We start from the raw sequence: 19466 nt of genomic DNA on the forward strand, positions 1-19466 counted from the left end.
TTTGATGCTGTCCCCAACCTCACTACTACTGTTTGGTGGTCTGTACACAACTCCCACTGGCGTTTTCTGCCCTTTGGTATTCCGCAGCTCCACCCATACAAATTCCACATCATTCAGGCTAATGTCCCTCCTTACTATTGCATTAATTTCCTCTTTAACCAGCAACGCCACCCCGCCTCCTTTTCCTCTCTGTCTATCCTTCCTAAATATTGAATACCCCTGGATGTTGAGTTCCCAGCCTTGGTCACCCTGAAGCCATGTTTCCGTGATGCCAATTACATCATATCCGTTAACTGCTATCTGCGCAGTTAATTCGTCCACCTTATTCCGAATACTCCTCACATTGAGGCACAGTCTTTTTAACATACTTTGCTCCTTTAGAATTTTTCTGTAATGTGGCCATTTTTGTTTTTTGCCTTGGGTTTTTCTGCCCACCACTTTTACTATTCTCCTTTCTACCTTTTGCTTCTGTCTCCATTTTGTTTCACTCTGTCTCCCTGCATAGGTTAGTTTAACTCCTCCCCAACAGCACGAGCAAACACTCCCCCTAGGACATTGATTCCGTCCAGTTTGTACTGGTCCCACCTCCCCCAATGTCCCAGGAATTTGAATCCCTCCCTTTTGTACCACTCCTCAAGCCACGTATTCATCTGAGCTATCCTGCGATTCCTACTCTGACTAGCACGTGGCACTGGTAGCAATCCCGAGATTACTACTTTTGAGGTCCTACTTTTTAATTTAGCTCCTAGCTCCCTAAATTCGTCTTGTAGGACCTCATCCCGTTTTTTACCTATATCATTGGTACCTATGTGTACCATGACAACTGGCTGTTCACCCTCCCTTTTCAGAATGTCCTGCACCCGCTCCAAGACATCCTTGACCCTTGCACCAGGGAGGCAACATACCACCCTGGAGTCTCGGTTGCGGCCGCAGAAACGCCCATCTATTCCCCTTACAATAGAATCCCCTATCACTATAGCTCTCCCACTTTTTTTCCTGCCCTCCTGTGCAGCAGAGCCACCCACGGTGCCATGAACTTGGCTGCTGCTGCTCTCCCCTGATGAGTCATCCCCCTCAACAGTACCCAAAGCGGTGTATCTGTTTTGCAGGGGGATGACCGCAGGGGACCCCTGCACTACCTTCCTTGCACTGCTCTTCCTGCTGGTCACCCATTTAATATCTGGCTGTGTACCCTTTTCCTGCGGTAAGACCAACTCGCTAAACGTGCTACTCACGTCATTCTCAGCATCGTGGATGCTCCAGAGTTCATCCAACCGCAGCTCCAGGGCCGCAATGCGGTCTGTCAGGAGCTGGAGGCGGATACACTTCCCGCGCACGTGGTTGTCAGGGACACCGGAAGCGTCCGAGTTCCCACATATTACAGGAGGAGCATAACACATGACCGAGCTGTCCTGCCATGACTGAACCCTTAGATAAACTTAAGTTGGCAACAACAATGCTAAATGTTACTTACTGATAAAGAAAAGAAAAAGAAAAACTGCTTACCGATCACCAGCCAATCACTTACTCCTTTGGCTGTGACGTCACCTTTCAATTTCTTTCTACTTCTTTTTTGCCTTCTCTCCCTGCTGCAGCTGCACCAGCTGGGCTCAGCGATCTCCCGCTCCGCCTCAACTGCCACCGCCTCCGACATACCCGCTGGGTCTTTTGTAGGCCTCTCGACTACCCAAACTCCTCCTCGACTTAATATAAACTGAACAGCAGTGGTCCCAGCACTGATCCTTGTGGAACACCACTACCCACCTTCTGCCTCTGTGAATAGCTACCTTTTATCCCTACTCTCTGCTTTCTGTCTTGAAGCCAGCTAACTATCCATTCTACTACTTGTCCCCTGACTCCGCATTCTCTGACCTTGTTCATCAGTCTATTATGGGGTATTGTGAAACATATATTTTTTATGTTTTATTTTGTTTAAAATTTTATTTTGAAGATTAGAAATTTCAGTTACTGAGAAACAAAATGACGTATGAAAAAATTTCAGGAAGCAATTTGAGTGATTTGTTGGGGTGAGGGAAATAATCATCATCGTAGGCAGTCCCTCGGAATCGAGGAAGACTTGTTTCCATTCTTAAAATGAGTCCTTAGGTGGCTGAACAGTCCAATACAAGAGCCACAGTCCCTGTCACAGGTGGGACAGATAGTCGTTGAGGGAAAGGGTGGGTGGGACAGGTTTGCCGCACGCTCTTTCCGCTGCCTGCACTTGATTTCTGCATGCTCTCGGCGATGAGACTCGAGGTGCTCAGCGCCCTCCCGGATGCACTTCCTCCGCTTAGGGCGGTCTTTGGCCAGGGACTCCCAGGTGTCAGTGGGGATGTTGCTTTGAGGGTGTCCTTGTAACGTTTCCTCTGCCCACCTTTGGCTCGTTTGCCGTGAAGGAGTTCCGAGTAGAGTGCTTGCTTTGGGAGTCCCATGTCTGGCATGCGAACAATGTGGCCTGCCCAGCGGAGCTGATCGAGTGTGGTCAGTGCTTCAATGCTGGGGATGTTGGCCTGGACGAGGACACTAACATTGGTGCGTCTGTCCTCCCAGGGAATTTGTAGGATCTTGCCGAGACATCGTTGGTGAAATAATACACTGCCATCCAATGGCTAGATTATGAAATTACATGATGACGAGTTATAGGTGGTTTCCATTATAAGTGCAGACAAAGGAATTAATCACATTAAGAAAGTTGACACAAAAGTGTGATGACAAGGGTGACAACAGAAAGTAAGCTTTTGTAGATAGGAAGTGCATGCAGATGTAAGATTTTTGAACAAGTCATAGATTGAGTTTTGTTTTAGTCATTGTCATCAGCCCTAAAGCAAACATCAGAACCCAAGCGATGATCCGCACCCCACTCCTATGTCTGGTTTTAGACTTGATAGAACGTGACAGGTCTATGTGAGGGTCAAAGGCAAAGTGGTTTATAATTGTCGCCTGGAATTGGAATCTGATAAAGAAAGACTTGCATTTCTATAGCGCCTTTCATGACCATCGGATATCTCAAAGCGCTTTACAGCCAATTAAATACTTTTGGAGTCCAGTCACTGTTGTAATGTAGGGCACACAACAGCCAATTTTGCGCACAACAAGCTCCCACAAACTGCAATGTGATAATGACCAGATAATCAGTTTTTGTGATGTTGGTTGAGGGATAAATATTGGCCCCAGGACACCCGGGATAACTCCCCTGCTCTTCTTCAAAATAGTGCCATGGGATCTTTTACATCCACCTGAGAGAGTAGACGGGGCCTCAGTTTAACGTCTCATCCGAAAGACGGCACCTCCGACAGTGCAGCACCCCCTCAGCACTGTATTGGAGTGTCAGCCTGGATTTATGTGCTCAAGTCTCTGGAGTGGGACTTGAAACCACAACCTTCTGACTTAGGGGCGAGAGAGAGTGCTGCCCACTGAGCCACAGCTGACACTAAATCTTGAAATCACTGAATAGTTTTTGATACTACAAAAAGGGTGAGTGCACTATGTCCACTGCAAAGTCAGACCAAGTGCTCCCTGCCCATTCGCATTCATTCGTCCAACTGATGAGTTCGCACTTATGGTTTCGGCAGAGACCGGGAATCTCACTGCTTCGGCGAAGGATCCAGAAAACAGCGGTACAAGAGCAGCAAATCACAGGCAGTGTTGAAACGCCCAGGATTCATTGCGGGATGTTGCGCTGCACGCAGTCAGCCCTTGATCCTGTCTGAGAAACATAGAAACATAGAAAATAGGTGCAGGAGTAGGCCATTCGGCCCTTCGAGCCTGCACCGCCATTCAATGAGTTCATGGCTCATCATGCAACTTCAGTACCCCATTCCTGCTTTCTCTCCATACCTCCTGATCCCTTAAGCCGTAAGGGCCACATCTAACTCCCTTTTGAAGATATCCTACGAACTGGCCTCAACAACTTGCTGTGGTAAAGAATTCCACAGGTTCACAATTCTCTGCGTGAAGAAGTTTCTCCTCATCTCGGTCCTAAATGGCTTACCCCTTATCCTTAGACTGTGACCTCTGGTTCTGGACTTCCCCAACATTGGGAACATTCTTCCTGCATCTAACCTGTCCAGTCCCGTCAGAATTTTATATGTTTCTATGAAATCCCCTCTCATTCTTCTAAATTCCAGTGCATATAAGCCCAGTCGATCCAGTCTTTCTTCATATGTCAGTCCTGCCATCCCGGGAATCAGTCTGGTGAACCTTCGCTGCACTCCCTCAATAGCAAGAATGTCCTTCCTCAGATTAGGAGACCAAAACTGTACACAATACTCCAGGTGTGGCCTCACCAAGGCCCTGTACAACTGCAGTAAGACCTCCCTGCTCCTATACTCAAATCCTCTCACTATGAAGGCCAACATGCCATTTGCCTTCTTCACCACCTGCTGTACCTGCATGTCAACTTTCAATGACTGATGTACCATGACACCCAGGTCTCGTTGCACTTCCCCTTTTCCTAATCTGCCGCCATTCAGATAGAAACATAGAAACACCACCATTCAATATGATCATGGCTGATCATGCATTTCAGTACCCCATTCCTGCTTTCTCTCCATACCCCTTGATCCCTTTAGCCATGAGGGCCACATCGAACTCCCTTTTGAATATATCTAACGAACTGGCCCCAACAACTTTCTGTGGTAGAGAATTCCACATACCCACAACTCTCTGGGTGAAGAAGTTTCTCCTCATCTCAGTCCTAAATGGCTTACCCCTTATCCTTAGACTGTGACCCCTGGTTCTGAACTTCCCCAACATCGGGAACATTCTTCCTGCATCTAACCTGTCCAATCCCGTCAGAATTGTATGTATTTCTATGAAATCCCCTCTCATTCTTCTAAATTCCATTGAATACAAGCCTAGTCGATCCAGTCTTTCTTCATATGTCAGTCCTGTAATCCCAGGAATCAGTCTGGTGAACCTTCGCTGCACTCCCTCAATAGCAAGAATGTCCTTCCTCAGATTAGGAGACCAAAACTGTACACAATATTCAAGGTGTGGCCTTACCAAGGCCCTGTACAACTGTAGTAAGACCTCCCTGCTCCTATTCTGCCTTCCTGTTTTTGCCACCAAAGTGGATAACCTCACATTTATCTACAGTATACTGCATCTGCCATGCATTTACCACTCACCTAACCTGTCCAAGTCACCCTGAGGCCTCTTAGCATCCTCCTCACAGCTCACACCGCCACCCAGTTTAGTGTCATCCGCAAACTTGGAGATATTACACTCAATTCCTTCATCTAAATCATTGATGTATATTGTAAAGAGCTGGGGTCCCAGCACTGAGCCCTGCGGCACTCCACTAGTCACTGCCTGCCATTCTGAAAAGGACCCGTTTATCCCGACTCTCTGCTTCCTGTCTGTCAACCAGTTCTCTATCCACGTCAGTATATTACCCCCAATACCACGTGCTTTAATTTTGCACACTAATCTCTTGTGTGGGACCTTGTCAAAAGCCTTTTGAAAGTCCAAATACACCACATCCACTGGTTCTCCCTTGTCCACTCTACTAGATACATCCTCAAAAAACTCTAGAAGATTTGTCAAGCATGATTTCCCTTTCATAAATCCATGCTGACTTGGACCGGTCCTGTCACTGCTTTCCAAATGCGCTGCTATTACATCTTTAGTTATTGATTCCAACATTTTCCCCACTACTGATGTCAGGCTAACCGGTCTATAATTCCCTGTTATCTCTCTCCCTCCTTTTTTAAAAAGTGGGGTTACATTAGCTACCCTCCAGTCCATAGGAACTGATCCAGAGTCGATAGACTGTTGGAAATGACCACCAATGCATCCACTATTTCTAGGGCCACTTCCTTAAGTACTCTGGGATGCAGCCTATCCGGCCCTGGGGATTTATCGGCCTTCAATCCCATCAATTTCCCTAACACAATTTCCTGCCTAATAAGGGTTTCCTTTAGTTCCTCCTTCTTGCTAGACCCTCGGTCCCCTAGTATTTCCAGAAGGTTATTTGTGTCTTCCCTCGTGAAGACAGAATCAAAGTATTTGTTCAATTGGTCTGCCATTTCTTTGTTCCCCATTATAAATTCACCTGATTCTGACTGCAAGGGACCTACATTTGTCTTCACTAATCTTTTTCTCTTCACATATCTATAGAAGCTTTTGCAGTCAGTTTTTATGTTCCCTGCAAGCTTCCTTTCATACTCTATTTTCCCCCTCCCAATTAATATAAAAGGGGTCAGAGGGACTAGTAAGGAGGAGGAACTGAGGGAAATCTTTATTAGTTGGGAAATTGTGTTGGGGAAATTGATGGGATTGAAGGCCGATAAATCCCCAGGGCCTAATGGACTGCATCCCAGAGTACTTAAGGAGGTGGCCTTGGAAATAGCGGATGCATTGACAGTCATTTTCCAACATTCCATTAACTCTGGATCAGTTCCTATCGAGTGGAGGGTAGCCAATGTAACCCCACTTTTAAAAAAAGGAGGGAGAGAGAAAACAGGGAATTATAGACCGGTCAGCCTGACCTCAGTAGTGGGTAAAATGATGGAATCAATTATTAAGGATGGCCTCGCAGCGCATTTGGAAAATGGTGACATGATAGGTCCAAGTCAGCATGGATTTGTGAAAGGGAAATCATGCTTGACAAATCTTCTGGAATTTTTTGAGGATGTTTCCAGTAGAGTGGACAAGGGAGAACCAGTTGATGTGGTGTATTTGGACTTTCAGAAGGCTTTCGACAAGGTCCCACACAAGAGATTAATGTGCAAAGTTAAAGCACATGGGATTGGGGGTAGTGTGCTGACGTGGATTGAGAACTGGTTGTCAGACAGGAAGCAAAGAGTAGGAGTAAATGGGTACTTTTCAGAATGGCAGGTAGTGACTAGTGGGGTACCGCAAGGTTCTGTGCTGGGGCCCCAGCTGTTTACATTGTACATTAATGATTTAGACGAGGGGATTAAATGTAGTATCTCCAAATTTGCGGATGACACTAAGTTGGGTGGCAGTGTGAGCTGCGAGGAGGATGCTATGAGGCTGCAGAGTGACTTGGATAGGTTAGGTGAGTGGGCAAATGCATGGCAGATGAAGTATAATGTGGATAAATGTGAGGTTATCCACTTTGGTGGTAAAAACAGAGAGACAGACTATTATCTGAATGGTGACAGATTAGGAAAAGGGGAGTTGCAACGAGATCTGGGTGTCATGGTACATCAGTCATTGAAGGTTGGCATGCAGGTACAGCAGGCGGTTAAGAAAGCAAATGGCATGTTGGCATTCATAGCGAGGGGATTTGAGTACAGGGGCAGGGAGGTGTTGCTACAGTTGTACAGGGCCTTGGTGAGGCCACACCTGGAGTATTGTGTACAGTTTTGGTCTCCTAACTTGAGGAAGGACATTCTTGCTATTGAGGGAGTGCAGCGAAGGTTCACCAGACTGATTCCCGGGATGGTGGGACTGACCTATCAAGAAAGACTGGATCAACTGGGCTTGTATTCACTGGAGTTCAGAAGAATGAGAGGGGACCTCATAGAAACGTTTAAAATTCTGACGGGTTTAGACAGGTTAGATGCAGGAAGAATGTTCCCAATGTTGGGGAAGTCCAGAACCAGGGGTCACAGTCTAAGGATAAGGGGTAAGCCATTTAGGACCGAGATGAGGAGAAACTTCTTCACCCAGAGAGTGGTGAACCTGTGGAATTCTCTACCACAGAAAGTAGTTGAGGCCAATTCACTAAATATATTCAAAAGGGAGTTAGATGTAGTCCTTACTACTCGGGGGATCAAGGGGTATGGCGAGAAAGCAGGAAGGGGGTACTGAAGTTTCATGTTCAGCCATGAACTCATTGAATGGCGGTGCAGGCTCGAAGGGCTGAATGGCCTACTCCTGCACCTATTTTCTATGTTTCTATGTTTCTAAACCCTTTGTCCTCCTCTGCTGAATTCTAAATTTCTCCCAGTCCTCAGGTTTGCTGCTTTTTCTGGCCAATTTATATGCCTCTTCCTTGGATCGAACACTACCTTTAATTTCCCTTGTTAGCCACGGTTGAGCCACCTTCCCCGTTTTATTTTTGCTCCAGACAGGGATGTACAATTGTTGAAGTTCATCCATATGATCTTTAAATGCCTATCCACCGTGAACCCTTTAAGTATCATTCGCCAGTCTATCCTAGCCAATTCACGTCTCATACCATCGAAGTCACCTTTCCTTAAGTTCAGGACCCTAGTCTCTGAATTAACTGTGTCACTCTCCATCTTAATAAAGAATTCTACCATATTATGGACACTCTTCCCCAAGAGGCCTCGCACAACAAGATTGCTAATTAATCCTCCCTCATTATACAACACCCAATCTAGGATGGCCAGCTCTCTCGTTGGTTCCTCGACATATTGGTCCAGAAAACCATCCCTAATACACTCCAGGAAATCCTCCTCCACAGTATTGCTACCAGTTTGGTTAGCCCAGTCAATATGTAGATTAAAGCCACCCATGATAACTGCTGTACCTTTATTGCACGCATCCCTAATTTCCTGTTTGATGCCATCTCCAACCTCACTACTGCGGTCTTGACACAGACCGGCAATGATCACTGCTTAGCAATCCTGAGCAAGAACCCTGGTTGATTCCCCCTTCTCCTAGCCTAGGAGTGCTTAACTCAGCACCACCTTCGATTTTTATTATTTTTTCACATGATAGATGAAAGAAATTGCATTTCTATAGCGCCTTTCACAAACTCAGGAATTCTCAAATGAAGCCAATCATGTCATTTTTTTAAGCCTTTGCTTTGCTAATTGCTGACAGTAAAATGTTGAAGACGCGGACTTCGTGAATTGCAGTGAAAAACTGCAAAAATCTGTATATAATTTTTTTTCAGCCAGTCTCAGTAAATGTGGTGTGCAACCAATTCAGTGTGACATGCCTGCCATCTACTGGCCACCCGAGATATTGCGGGTGGATTGTACTTTGTCAATGTGAATACATTGCCCTTTTCAGCATCCTCAGCATGAAACAACACAACCATTTTGTCTGAGAGTATGAGGTGCCATTTTGAAGAATCAAGCAAATCTTCATGATCTGACTTAAAATGGTTTAGGCCTGGCTAGGATTCAGAATTATGTCTGGACACTAAGGATGAAATGAGCCAACAAGAAAATTAAATCATTCCATTTCCTCGCTGCTCATGTTCAAATAAGGGTTTGATTCAAATAGGTCAAAGGAGGGAGCAGACAAATCTGACAAGATAACAGCTCACGGGGCTGGGAGTAATATATTAGCTTGGATAGCGGATTGGCTAACTAACAGAAAACAGAGAGTCGGGGTAAATGGGTCATTTTCCGGTTGGCAAACTGTAATTAGTGGGGTGTTGCAGGGATCGGTGCTGGGGCATCAACTATTTACAATCTATATTAATGACTTGGATGAAGGGACCGAGTGTAATGTAACCAAGTTTGCTGATGATACAAAGATGGGTGGGAAAGCAAATTATGAGGAGGACACAAAAAATCTGCAAAGGAATATAGACAGGCTAAGTGAGTGGGCAAAAATTTGGCAGATGGAGTATAATGTGGGAAAATGTGAGGTGATCCACTTTGGCAGAAATAATAGAAAAGCAAATTATAATTTAAATGGAGAAAAATTGCAAAGTGCTGCAGTACAGAGGGACCTGGGGGTCCTTGTGCATGAAACACAAAAAGTGAGTATGCCGTTGCAGCAATTAATCAGGAAGGCCTTTATTGCAAGGGGGATAGAGTATAAAAGCAGAGAAATCCTGCTACAACTGTACAGGGTATTAGTGAGGCCACACCTGGAGTACTGCGTACAGTTTTGGTCTCCGTATTTAAGGAACGATATATTTGCATTGGAGGCTGTTCAGAGAAGGTTCACTAGGCTGATTCCGGAGATGAGGGGGTTGACTTATGAAGATAGGTTGAGTAGGTTGGGCCTATACTCATTGGAGTTCAGAAGAATGAGAGGTGATCTTATCGAAACATATCAGATAATGAGGGGGCTCGACAAGGTGGATGCAGAGAAGATATTTCCACTCATAGGGGAAACTAAAACAAGGGGACATAGTCTGAGAATAAGGGGCTGCCCATTTAAAACTGAGATGTGGAGGAATTTCTTCCCTCAGAGGGTTGTAAATCTGTGGAATTCTCCGCCCCAGAGAGCTGTGGAGGCTGGGACATTGAATATATTTAAAGTGGAGATAGACAGATTTTTGAGCGATAAGGGAGTAAAGGGTTATGGGGAGCAGGCGGGGAAGTGGAGCTGAGTCCATGATCAGATCAGACATGATCTTATTGAATGGCGGAGCAGGCTCGAGGGACCAAATGGTCTAATCCTGCTCGGATTTCTTATGTCAAAATTGTCGATCAGCAGCAAATCGCCCACAGCAGCCACTCAGCAGCCAATCACCCACAGCAGCCAATCAGCAGTCAGTCTCCCCCAGCAGCCAATCAACAGCCAGTCACCTCCAGCAGCCAATTAGTAGCCAGTCTCCAGAACAGCCCGTCTCCCCCAGCAGCCAGTCTCCATCAACAGCCAGTCTCCCCCAGTAGCCAATCAACAGCCAGTCTCCCCCAGCAGCCAATCAATAGCCAGTCACCCTCAGCAGCCAATTAGTATCCAGTCTCCATCAACAGCCAGTCTCCCCCAGCAGCCAATCAATAGCCAGTCACCCCCAGCAGCCAATTGACAGCCAGTCACCCGCAGCAGCCAATTAGTATCCAGTCTCCATCAGCAGCCAGTCTCCCCCAGCAACCAATCAATAGCCAGTCACCCCCAGCAGCCAATCAACAGCCAGTCACCCTCAGCAGCCAATTAGTAGCCAGTCTCCAGTAACAGCCAGTCTTCCACAGCAGCCAATCAATAGCCAGTCACCCCCCCCAGCAGCCAGTCACTCCCAGAAAGAAAGATTTGCATTTATATAGCTCCTTTCACAACCACCGGGCATCTCAAAGTGCTTTACAGCCAATGAAGTGCTTTTGGCGTGTAGTCGCTGTTGTATTGTGGGAAACACGGTAGCAATTTGCACAGCAGACAATCAGCAGCCAGTCTCCATGAACAATCAGCACGGATTTGTTAAGGGAAGGTCGTGTCTGACTAACGATTGAATTTTTTGTGGAGGTAACCAGGAGGGTCGATGAGGGCAGTGCGTATGATGCAGTGTATATGGATTTTAGCAAAGCTTTTGATAAGGTCCCACATGGCAGACTGGTCACGAAAGTAAAAGCCCATGGGATCCAGGGCAAAGTGGCAAGTTGGATCCAAAATTGGCTCAGAGGCAGAAAGCAAAGGGTAATGGTTGATGGATGTTTTTGCGACTGGAAGGCTGTTTCCAGTGGGGTTCCGCAGGGCTCAATACTGGGTCCCTTGCTTTTTGTGGTATATATCACTGATTTAGATGTGAATGTAAGGGGTATGATTAAGAAGTTTGCAGATGATACTAAAATCGGCTGTGTGGTTGATAATGAAGAAGAAAGCTGTAGACTGCAGGAAGATATCAATCAACTGGTCAGGTGGGCAGAACAGTGGCAAATGGAATTTAATCCAGAGAAGTGTGAGGTAATGCATTTGGGGAGGGCTAACAACCCAGGGAATACACAATAAATGGTAGGATACTGAGAAGTGTAGAGGAACAAAGGGACCTGGGAGTGCTTGTCCACAGATCCCTGAAGGTAGCAGGCCAGGTAAGTAAGGTGGTTAAGAAGGCATACAGAATACTTGCCTTTATTAGTCGAGGCATGGAATACAAGAGCAGGGAGGTTATGCTTGAACTGTATAAAACACTAGTTAGGCCACAGCTGGAGTACTGCGTGCAGTTCTGGTCACCACATTACAGGAAATATGTGATTGCACGAGTGAGGGTACAGAGGAGATTTACCAGGATGTTGCCTGGACTGGAGAATTTTAGCTATGAGGAAAGATTGGATAAGCTGGGATTGTTTTCTTTGGAACAGAGGAAGCTGAGGGGAGACCTTATTGAGGTATATAACATTATGAGGGGCCTAGATAGAGTGGATAGGGAGGATCTATTTCCCTTGGCAGAGGGGTCAACAACCAGGGGGCATAGATTTAAAGTAATTGGGGGCAGGGTTTAGAGGGGATTTGAGGGGAAATGCCATCACCCAGAGGGTGGTGGGGGTCTGGAACTCACTGCCTGAAAGGGCTGTAGAGGCAGAAACCCTCACCACATTTAAAAAGTACTTGGATGTGCACGTGAAGTGCCGTAACCTACAGGGCTACGGACCAAGAGCTGGAAAGTGGGATTAGGCTGGATAGTTCTTGGTCGGCCGGCGCGGACACAATGGGCTGAAATGGCCTCCGTCTGTGCTGTCAATTTCCATGATTCTATGAACAGCCAGTCTCCCTAGCAGCCAATCAGCAGCCAGCCTACCCCCAGCAGCCAATCAGCTGCCAGTCTGCCCCCCCTCCAGCAGCCAGTCTCCCCCAGCAGCCAATCAGCATCCACTCTCGCCCCCCCCCCCCCGCCCCCAGCAGCCAATCTCCCCCCGCAGCCCATCAGCATCGTCTCCCCCTCCCCCAGCAGCCAGTCTCCCCCAGCAGCCAATCAGCATCCAGTCCCCTCTCCCCCAGCAGCCAATCAGCATCCGGTCTCCCCCCAGTAGCCAGTCTCCAAGAAGGCATCAGAAGTCAGTGTTCCACCAGCAAGCAGTCATCAACTGTAGCAAGCTGTCAGGCGACACTGGAAGCCATCCAGAGCAAGGCAACACCAGCAGCCTGCCATTAGAAGCAGAAGTCAGCCAGCTTCTCTGACAAAGTGAGGAAGTTCCCGACGTTATGTAATCATCACCAGGAGCAACAGCAGAGCAGCAGAGTCAGGAAGGGAAGGGGTGAACAAAAAAGCCAGCCTTTACAATTAATACTTAATCGATATGATAGTTTCGCAGGCACATATATACAAGCCCACCAGGATCATGAGTGAGTATGCAGGTACAGCAAGTCATCAGGACGGCAAATGGAATGTTGGCCTTTATTGCAAGGGGGGATGGCATATAAAAGCAGAGAAGTCCTGCTATAACTGTACAGGGTGTTGGTGAGGCCACACCTAGAGTACTGTGTACAGTTTTGGTCTCCATATTTAAGGAAGGATATACTTGCATTGGAGGCTATTCAGAGAAGGTTCATTGGGTTGATTCTGGAAATGAGGGGGCTGACTTATGAGGAAAGGTTGAGTATGTTGGGCCTATACTCATTAGAGTTCAGAAGAAACATATAAGATAATGAGGGGGCTCGATGAGATGGATGCAGAGAAGATATTTCCACTCATAGGGGAAACTAAAACGAGGGGACATAGTCTTAGAATAAGGGGCCGCCCATTTAAAACTGAGATGAGGAGGAATTTCTTCTCTCAGAGGGTTGTAAATCTGTGGAATTCTCTGCCCCAGAGAGCTGTGGAGGCTGGGTCATTGAATATATTTAAGGTGGAGTTAAACAGATTTTTGAGTGATAGTTGAGTCAAGGGTTATGGGGAGCGGGCAGGGAAGTGGAGCTGAGTCCATGATCAGATCAGCCATGATCTTATTAAATGGCAGAGCAGGCTCGAGGGGCCATATGGCCCACTCCTGCTCCTATTTCTTATGTTCTTATGTTCAGAAAAGCTGATGACAGGATAACAGCCCTGAATATAGGCCCGTCACATGTAGCTACATGTATTAGCTGTGGCTCAGTGGGTAGCACTGTCGCCTCTAAAATCTAGGCTGACACTCCAGTGAATTACTGAGGGATGAGATGTTAAACCAAGGCCCTGTCTGCCCTCTCAGGTGGCTGTAAAAGATCCAATGGCACTATTTCGAAGAAGAAAGAAAGACTTGCATTTATACAGCGCCTTTTACGACCAACAGACGTCCCAAAGTGCTTTACAACCAATGAAGTACTTTTGGAGTGTAGTCACTGTTGTAATGTGGGAAATGCGGCAGCCAATGTGCGCACAGGAAGCTCCCACACACAACAATGTGATAATAACCAGGTAATCTGTTTTTGTGATGTTGATTGAGGGATAAATATTGGCCAGGACACCAGGGATAACCCCTGTTATTCTTCGAAATAGTGCCATGGGATTTTTTACGTCCATCTGAGAGAGCAGACGGGGCCTCGGTTTAACGTCTCATCCAAAAGACGGCACCTCCGACAGTGCAGCACTCCCTCCGCACTGCATTGGCGTGTCAGCCTAGATTTATGTGCTCAAGTTCCTGGAGTGGGAATTGAACCCTCAACATTTTGACTCAGAGGTGAGAGAGTGCTACCCACTGAGCCACAGCTGACACTGAAGAGTAGGGGATGTTCTCCCCTGATACTTATTTCTCAATCAACATCTGTAAGAAACACATTATCTGGTCATTATTGCTGTGTGTGGGAGCTTGCTGTGTGCAAATTGGCTGCTGTGTTTCCTACATTACAACAGTGACTGCACTCTTTTAAAAAAGCATTTCATTGGCTGTAAAGCGTTTTGAGCTGTCCGGTGATTGGGAAAGGTGCTATTTAAATGCAAGTCTGTCTTTTTTCATTGGCTGTGAAGCGCTTTTGGACATCCTGAGGACGTGAAAGGCGTGATAAAAATGTAAGTTTTTTCATGTTACAACAGTGACTACACTCCAAAAGTGCTTCATTGGCTGTAAAGTGCTTTGAGACGTCCGGTGGTCGTGAATATATAAATGCAAGTCTGTCTTTTTTTTGGATGTAAAGCGCTTTGGGACGTCCTGAGGGTGTGAAAGGCGCTATAGAAATGTACGTCTTTTTTTTCTGGGGGGTATAAAAGCGTTTTGGGACGTTTTGAGGGCGCTATAGAAATGCAAGTTATTTCTTTGACTGGAAGATTTGCGGTCGGCTAAATTAATGGGGGGGGGGGATGGGACACGTTGCCTTTAAGATGCGCGATGACGTCATGGTACGTGGCGGCCGTTGGGGAAATTTCAAATCAGGCCCGCGAAAAATTCGCGAGGGGAAAGCGGGGGAGAGAGAGAGATCGGTCGGTCGGTGAGTACTGCGGACGGGCGGAAGCGCCCGATCCCTCCTTCCGCAAACTGTGGCCGGGCTCCCGCTCGGTGTGTGTGGGCCCAGAGAGAGAGAGAGGCGGGGGGAGCGGTTGTTTGTGTCCCTGGCCCACACCGTGCGCTGCGGGCCCTGGTGTCTGTGCGGCCCGCCGGGCAGTAACCCGGGCCCATCCCCCTCACCCTCACCCCACCTGACCATCCGTCGCTGCAGCCAGAGAAGGCTGAGAGGGGATTTGATGGAGGTGAGGGGTCTGGGCCGAGATAGAGAGAAACTGCTCCCATTGAGGTGTATAACATTATGAGGGGCCTGGATAGAGTGGATAGGAAGGACCTATTTCCCTTGGCAGAGGGGTCAACAACCAGGGGGTATACATTTAAAGTAATTGGGGGGAGGTTTAGAGGGGATTTGAGGAGAACTGTCTTCACCCAGAGGGTGGTGGGGGTCTGGAACTCACTGCCTGAAAGGGCGGTAGAGGCAGAAACCCTCACCACATTTAAAAAGTACTTGGATGTGCACCTGAAGTGCCGTAACCTGCAGGGCTATGGACCCAGAGCTGGAAAGTGGGATTAGGCTGGGTAGCCTCTTGGTCAGCCGGCGCAGACACGATGGGCCGAATGGCCTCCTTCCGTGCTGTAAACATCTATGATTGGCGGAAGAGTCGACAACCAGAGGACACAGGTTTAAGGTGATTGGCGGAAGAACCAAAGGCGACGCAAGAAAACTTTTTTACGCAGCGAGTGGTTACGATCTGGAACGCACCGCCTGAAAGAGTGAAGGGGGCGGACTCGATCATTTTTTAAAAGGGAGTTGAATGAGTACTTGAAGGAAAGACATTTGCAGGGTTACAGGGAAAGGGCAGAGGAGTGGGACTAGCTGAGGTGCTCTTGCAGAGTGCCGGCACGGGCTCGATGGGCCGAATGGCCTCCTTCTGTGCTATACTATTCTATGATTGCTGAATGATGCAAATGAAAAAGTGCAGTATTAGTGGTTGTTGAGATGTGATTTGAACCCTCTCTCTCTGGCATAATCTGTGAAAGACCAGGTTTCATTACCGTTATATAGCTGTCAACCTTGTGTATTGATTGATCTCGAGGCAAGTGGTCGTTGAGTGAAAGGATTTTCCTCCCTGCCCAACAAACTGATAAAGTTAGTTTATAAACGGTGTGGCATTTGCACTGTTGGGGTTTCAATAGGGGAATTTCAGTCCTTAGTACTGACGCCCACCCCACTGCAATGCTGAGTCAGACCATTTCTGGTCTTACACTGGATGTATTGTGTACTTGTGTGGGCACAAGTTACAAAAACCAACCGGCAAACGGACATGATTAGATATCGGGGTTTAATGATGCTTTTGTACTTTTGCTGTACACAGCACTTGAATGTTTGTTGCGTGCTCAAGCAAGAGCTTTTTTTTTGTTTCGTATAACATGGGGACTGACATCAGAAATGTCCCCATCGGTTAACGGTACAGCTTGGAGCACAGCCCCCTTGCCGTTCAGTGCTGTCAGCACTGTTTTTTAAACTGTTAATGTGACTACTTCATCCAATTTGTGAGGAGTGAATGGGCAATTCTTGAAACTTCCTTTGGTACAAGTATTGTCACCAAAAATCTGAGGAATTCCTTTCAGTAAGCATTGCTTCTATGTACGCCGTTGGCTGTAAAGCGCTTCGGGGTGTCCTGAGGTCGTGAAAGGTGCTATATAAATGCAAGTCTTTATATTGCTGGATGTATTTTAGCCAACCTTTTCATCTGGGATGCTTCGGTGTGCTTTGATTATCTTCTGTGGAAATTATTCCTTAAACCGTTATCATTTGTGATTGGACATGCTTGGTTTATTTCTTTATCAATTGAACGTTTGTCGCCATCGCAGCAAACTCAGTCCTTTCTTAATGGCGGCTGGTGATATCATCTCGTGCTCCATTTCCGCTGATTCAATGTGACTTGGTGTTGAGTGGCAGTGTTTTTGCTTTGTATTACTGTGTTTTTTTTGTTTAAGGCTAATATGCCGGTGGGGGGGTAGAAATTCGGTCGCGGCTATGTTGTGACGATAATCCAGGCGGAGCGGTACTTGTAGCGCCGTGAAAAGGTTTGCGCCTCCCGATCAGAAATTTGTCAGAATCATTCGAAGAGCTGACGGGCAATAAATCAGCCGTTGCACACCAGAGCTAGGGGGGTGGGGGGGGCGATAACAAAAGTTTGGTCGGTACATTTTGCAGACCCAATGCACACGCGCGGAACTCCAAATCAGATCCCGGGAAAAGCCGAGTCTTCAAGGCGCAGCATAGTAATGCACCCATTAAAGTTTTCAAAACCACTTGTTTTCATGCTGTGCTGTTATGTCTGTCTGCCGCTGCAAACTGGGAGGCTCACGCACCGTGCTGTGTGTAAACGTTGCACTGACTGCGACCTCCCCGGGAAGTGCTTCCTCATCCCTTTAAGTGGCCGCCAGTTAACGACTCTGCAAGCCTGGGCCCACTGTTTTTCCAGACGGTGTTATTGGTGGGCGCTCAATGAGGCGGCTGCACCGAATTTACCAACCGGGGCGTAAGTGTGAGCGTTACACCAGGAATACGTCATGATCGGAGCGATCGTCAGCAGCCAGGCGCTAGCGGTTTGTGCCCCTGGTGAGCCTGTAATGAATTTTCGGGGCGCTAAAAGCTGTGCACCCGGTCGCTAAGCTCTAACGCTCCCATTAACACCCCCTCTGGGCACTAACTGAGGCGTTAGACAACCGAAAATCCAGCCTCCAGTGTTCCTCTTGTCCCGCCTGTACAAATGTAATAAGGCTGAGCTGGGATTCCTGTAACTGTGAGGACAGGAAAGTTGAGCAGCTGTGATCAACAGTTTCAGACTGACAGCCATTTTATGATGTTCGAGGGAACATCTGGAGATGTTCTGCAGCCGCACGTGGAGAATGTCTTGGGATTTCTAGCCAACTTGATTAGATGAAAGTCTATCTTCTAGCCAAACTACTGTCTGGTTTTAAGTACAGTTGAATGAAAATGATGTCATTTTGAAGTAATTTGACTCTTGCTGTGATTCTCTCCAAGTAATCCTAATGTGTACAAAGGAATTGTTCACCGTGTTTAAAACTGAGGGAAGTGAAAGCTCTGTCTGTTTCTAGTTCCGTTGCTGCTTGTTCTTATCTCAAATGGTGAAGGTTTAAGGAATAATTTCCACACACAAGATAATTGAAGCAACCAAAGCATCACAGTGTCAGCCGTGGCTCAGTGGGTAGCACACTTGCCTCTGAATCAGAAGGTTGTGGGTTCAAGTACCCCTCCAGAGACTTCAGCACATAAATCTAGGCTGACACTCCAGTGCAGTACTGAGGGAGTGCTGCACTGTCGGAGGTGCTGTCTTTTGGATGAGACGTTAAACCGCGGCCCCATCTGCTCTCTCAGGTGGACGTAAAAGATCCCATGGCACTATTTCGAAGAAGAGCAGGGGAGTTCTCCCCGGTGCCAATATTTATTCCTCAATCAACGTAACAACAAAAAACATTATCTGGCCATTATCACATTGCTGTGCAAGTTGGCTGCCGCGTTTCCCGCATTACAGCAGTGACTACACTTCAAAAGTACTTCATTGGCTGTACAGCGCTTTGAGATGTCCAGTGGTCGTGAAAGGCTCTATATAAATGTAAGTCTGTCTTCTAGGAAAATGGAATTCGCAATGGTGACTCTACGCGGCATGTTCGAGCAGCTGCTCAGGCAGATGGAAGTACTGAATGAAGGAATTGAACCGCGTAAGCATATTTTCTTTTGTCGATCTTGTTGACCGTGAGCTTCCGTGCCTTGGGATGCTGGGAATCTTTGTGGGTATATTGTGTAAAACCAATGGGAGAGGGGTTCCAATGTGGCTTGGTGAGACCTTGTGGGCAAATGGAAATAGTTACAATACAGAAGCTGTTCATTCCTTTGGAACGTAAAGATTTCAACTGTTGACGTTTCTACGTGTATTTTATGCCGATGCACTTCGTCTTATCTTACCAGGAGAATGTCAGTAAATTCAATTTATTTATCAAAGGTCAATCATTTTCTCTCGGCTCGCTGTTCCACTTTCTCTTCAATCATAATTCAGTACCGTTAATGTACACCCAGCTTTCACACTGGCTTTTCAGTAATTAAAACTGAACAGTTTTCCCCCTCCCCAATATGCTCTTATTCTTCAATGTGCTGGCTCCTCAATCCTCTGACTCCCATTGTGCTTTCCCCAGTGTCTGTTTATTTTTTATCCACCACCGGTTTCTCCCACTCCACTTTCTTGGGGCATTGTGGTTTGACTGGATCTGTTGTCAGCATTGCCCCCTTCGATGGATTGAGAGATTAATACCAACGAGCGGGTATGCCCTTGAGAGTAGGCCTTTTCAAGCGGCTAGGCCTGGGAAATTCAAGGAGGAGAGAACTTAAGAACATAAGAAATAGGAGCAGGCCATAAGGCCCCTCAAGCCTGCTCTGCCATTTCATACGATCATGGCTGATCCGTT

The 19466-nt window shown here is 47.0% G+C and overlaps 1 protein-coding gene across 3 annotated transcripts in view; it reads left to right on the top strand.

Annotated features, from left to right (window-relative positions):
- Nucleotides 1-19466, top strand: part of racgap1 (Rac GTPase activating protein 1) — a 97547-nt gene that overhangs the window by 42970 nt on the left and 35111 nt on the right. The window contains exons 1-2 of one of the 3 annotated variants that reach the window (XM_070869489.1): nucleotides 14892-14958; nucleotides 18637-18725. In XM_070869489.1, the coding sequence (XP_070725590.1) occupies nucleotides 18641-18725 (85 nt within the window). In that variant the 5' untranslated portion in view covers nucleotides 14892-14958; nucleotides 18637-18640. Of the gene's footprint in view, nucleotides 1-14891; nucleotides 14959-15055; nucleotides 15218-18636; nucleotides 18726-19466 lie in introns of those variants that run through there. The other 2 variants (XM_070869490.1, XM_070869488.1) reach the window with 2 other exon arrangements.

The sequence above is a fragment of the Pristiophorus japonicus genome, chromosome X, assembly GCF_044704955.1.
Source record: "Pristiophorus japonicus isolate sPriJap1 chromosome X, sPriJap1.hap1, whole genome shotgun sequence".
Taxonomy (NCBI): domain Eukaryota; kingdom Metazoa; phylum Chordata; class Chondrichthyes; family Pristiophoridae; genus Pristiophorus; species Pristiophorus japonicus.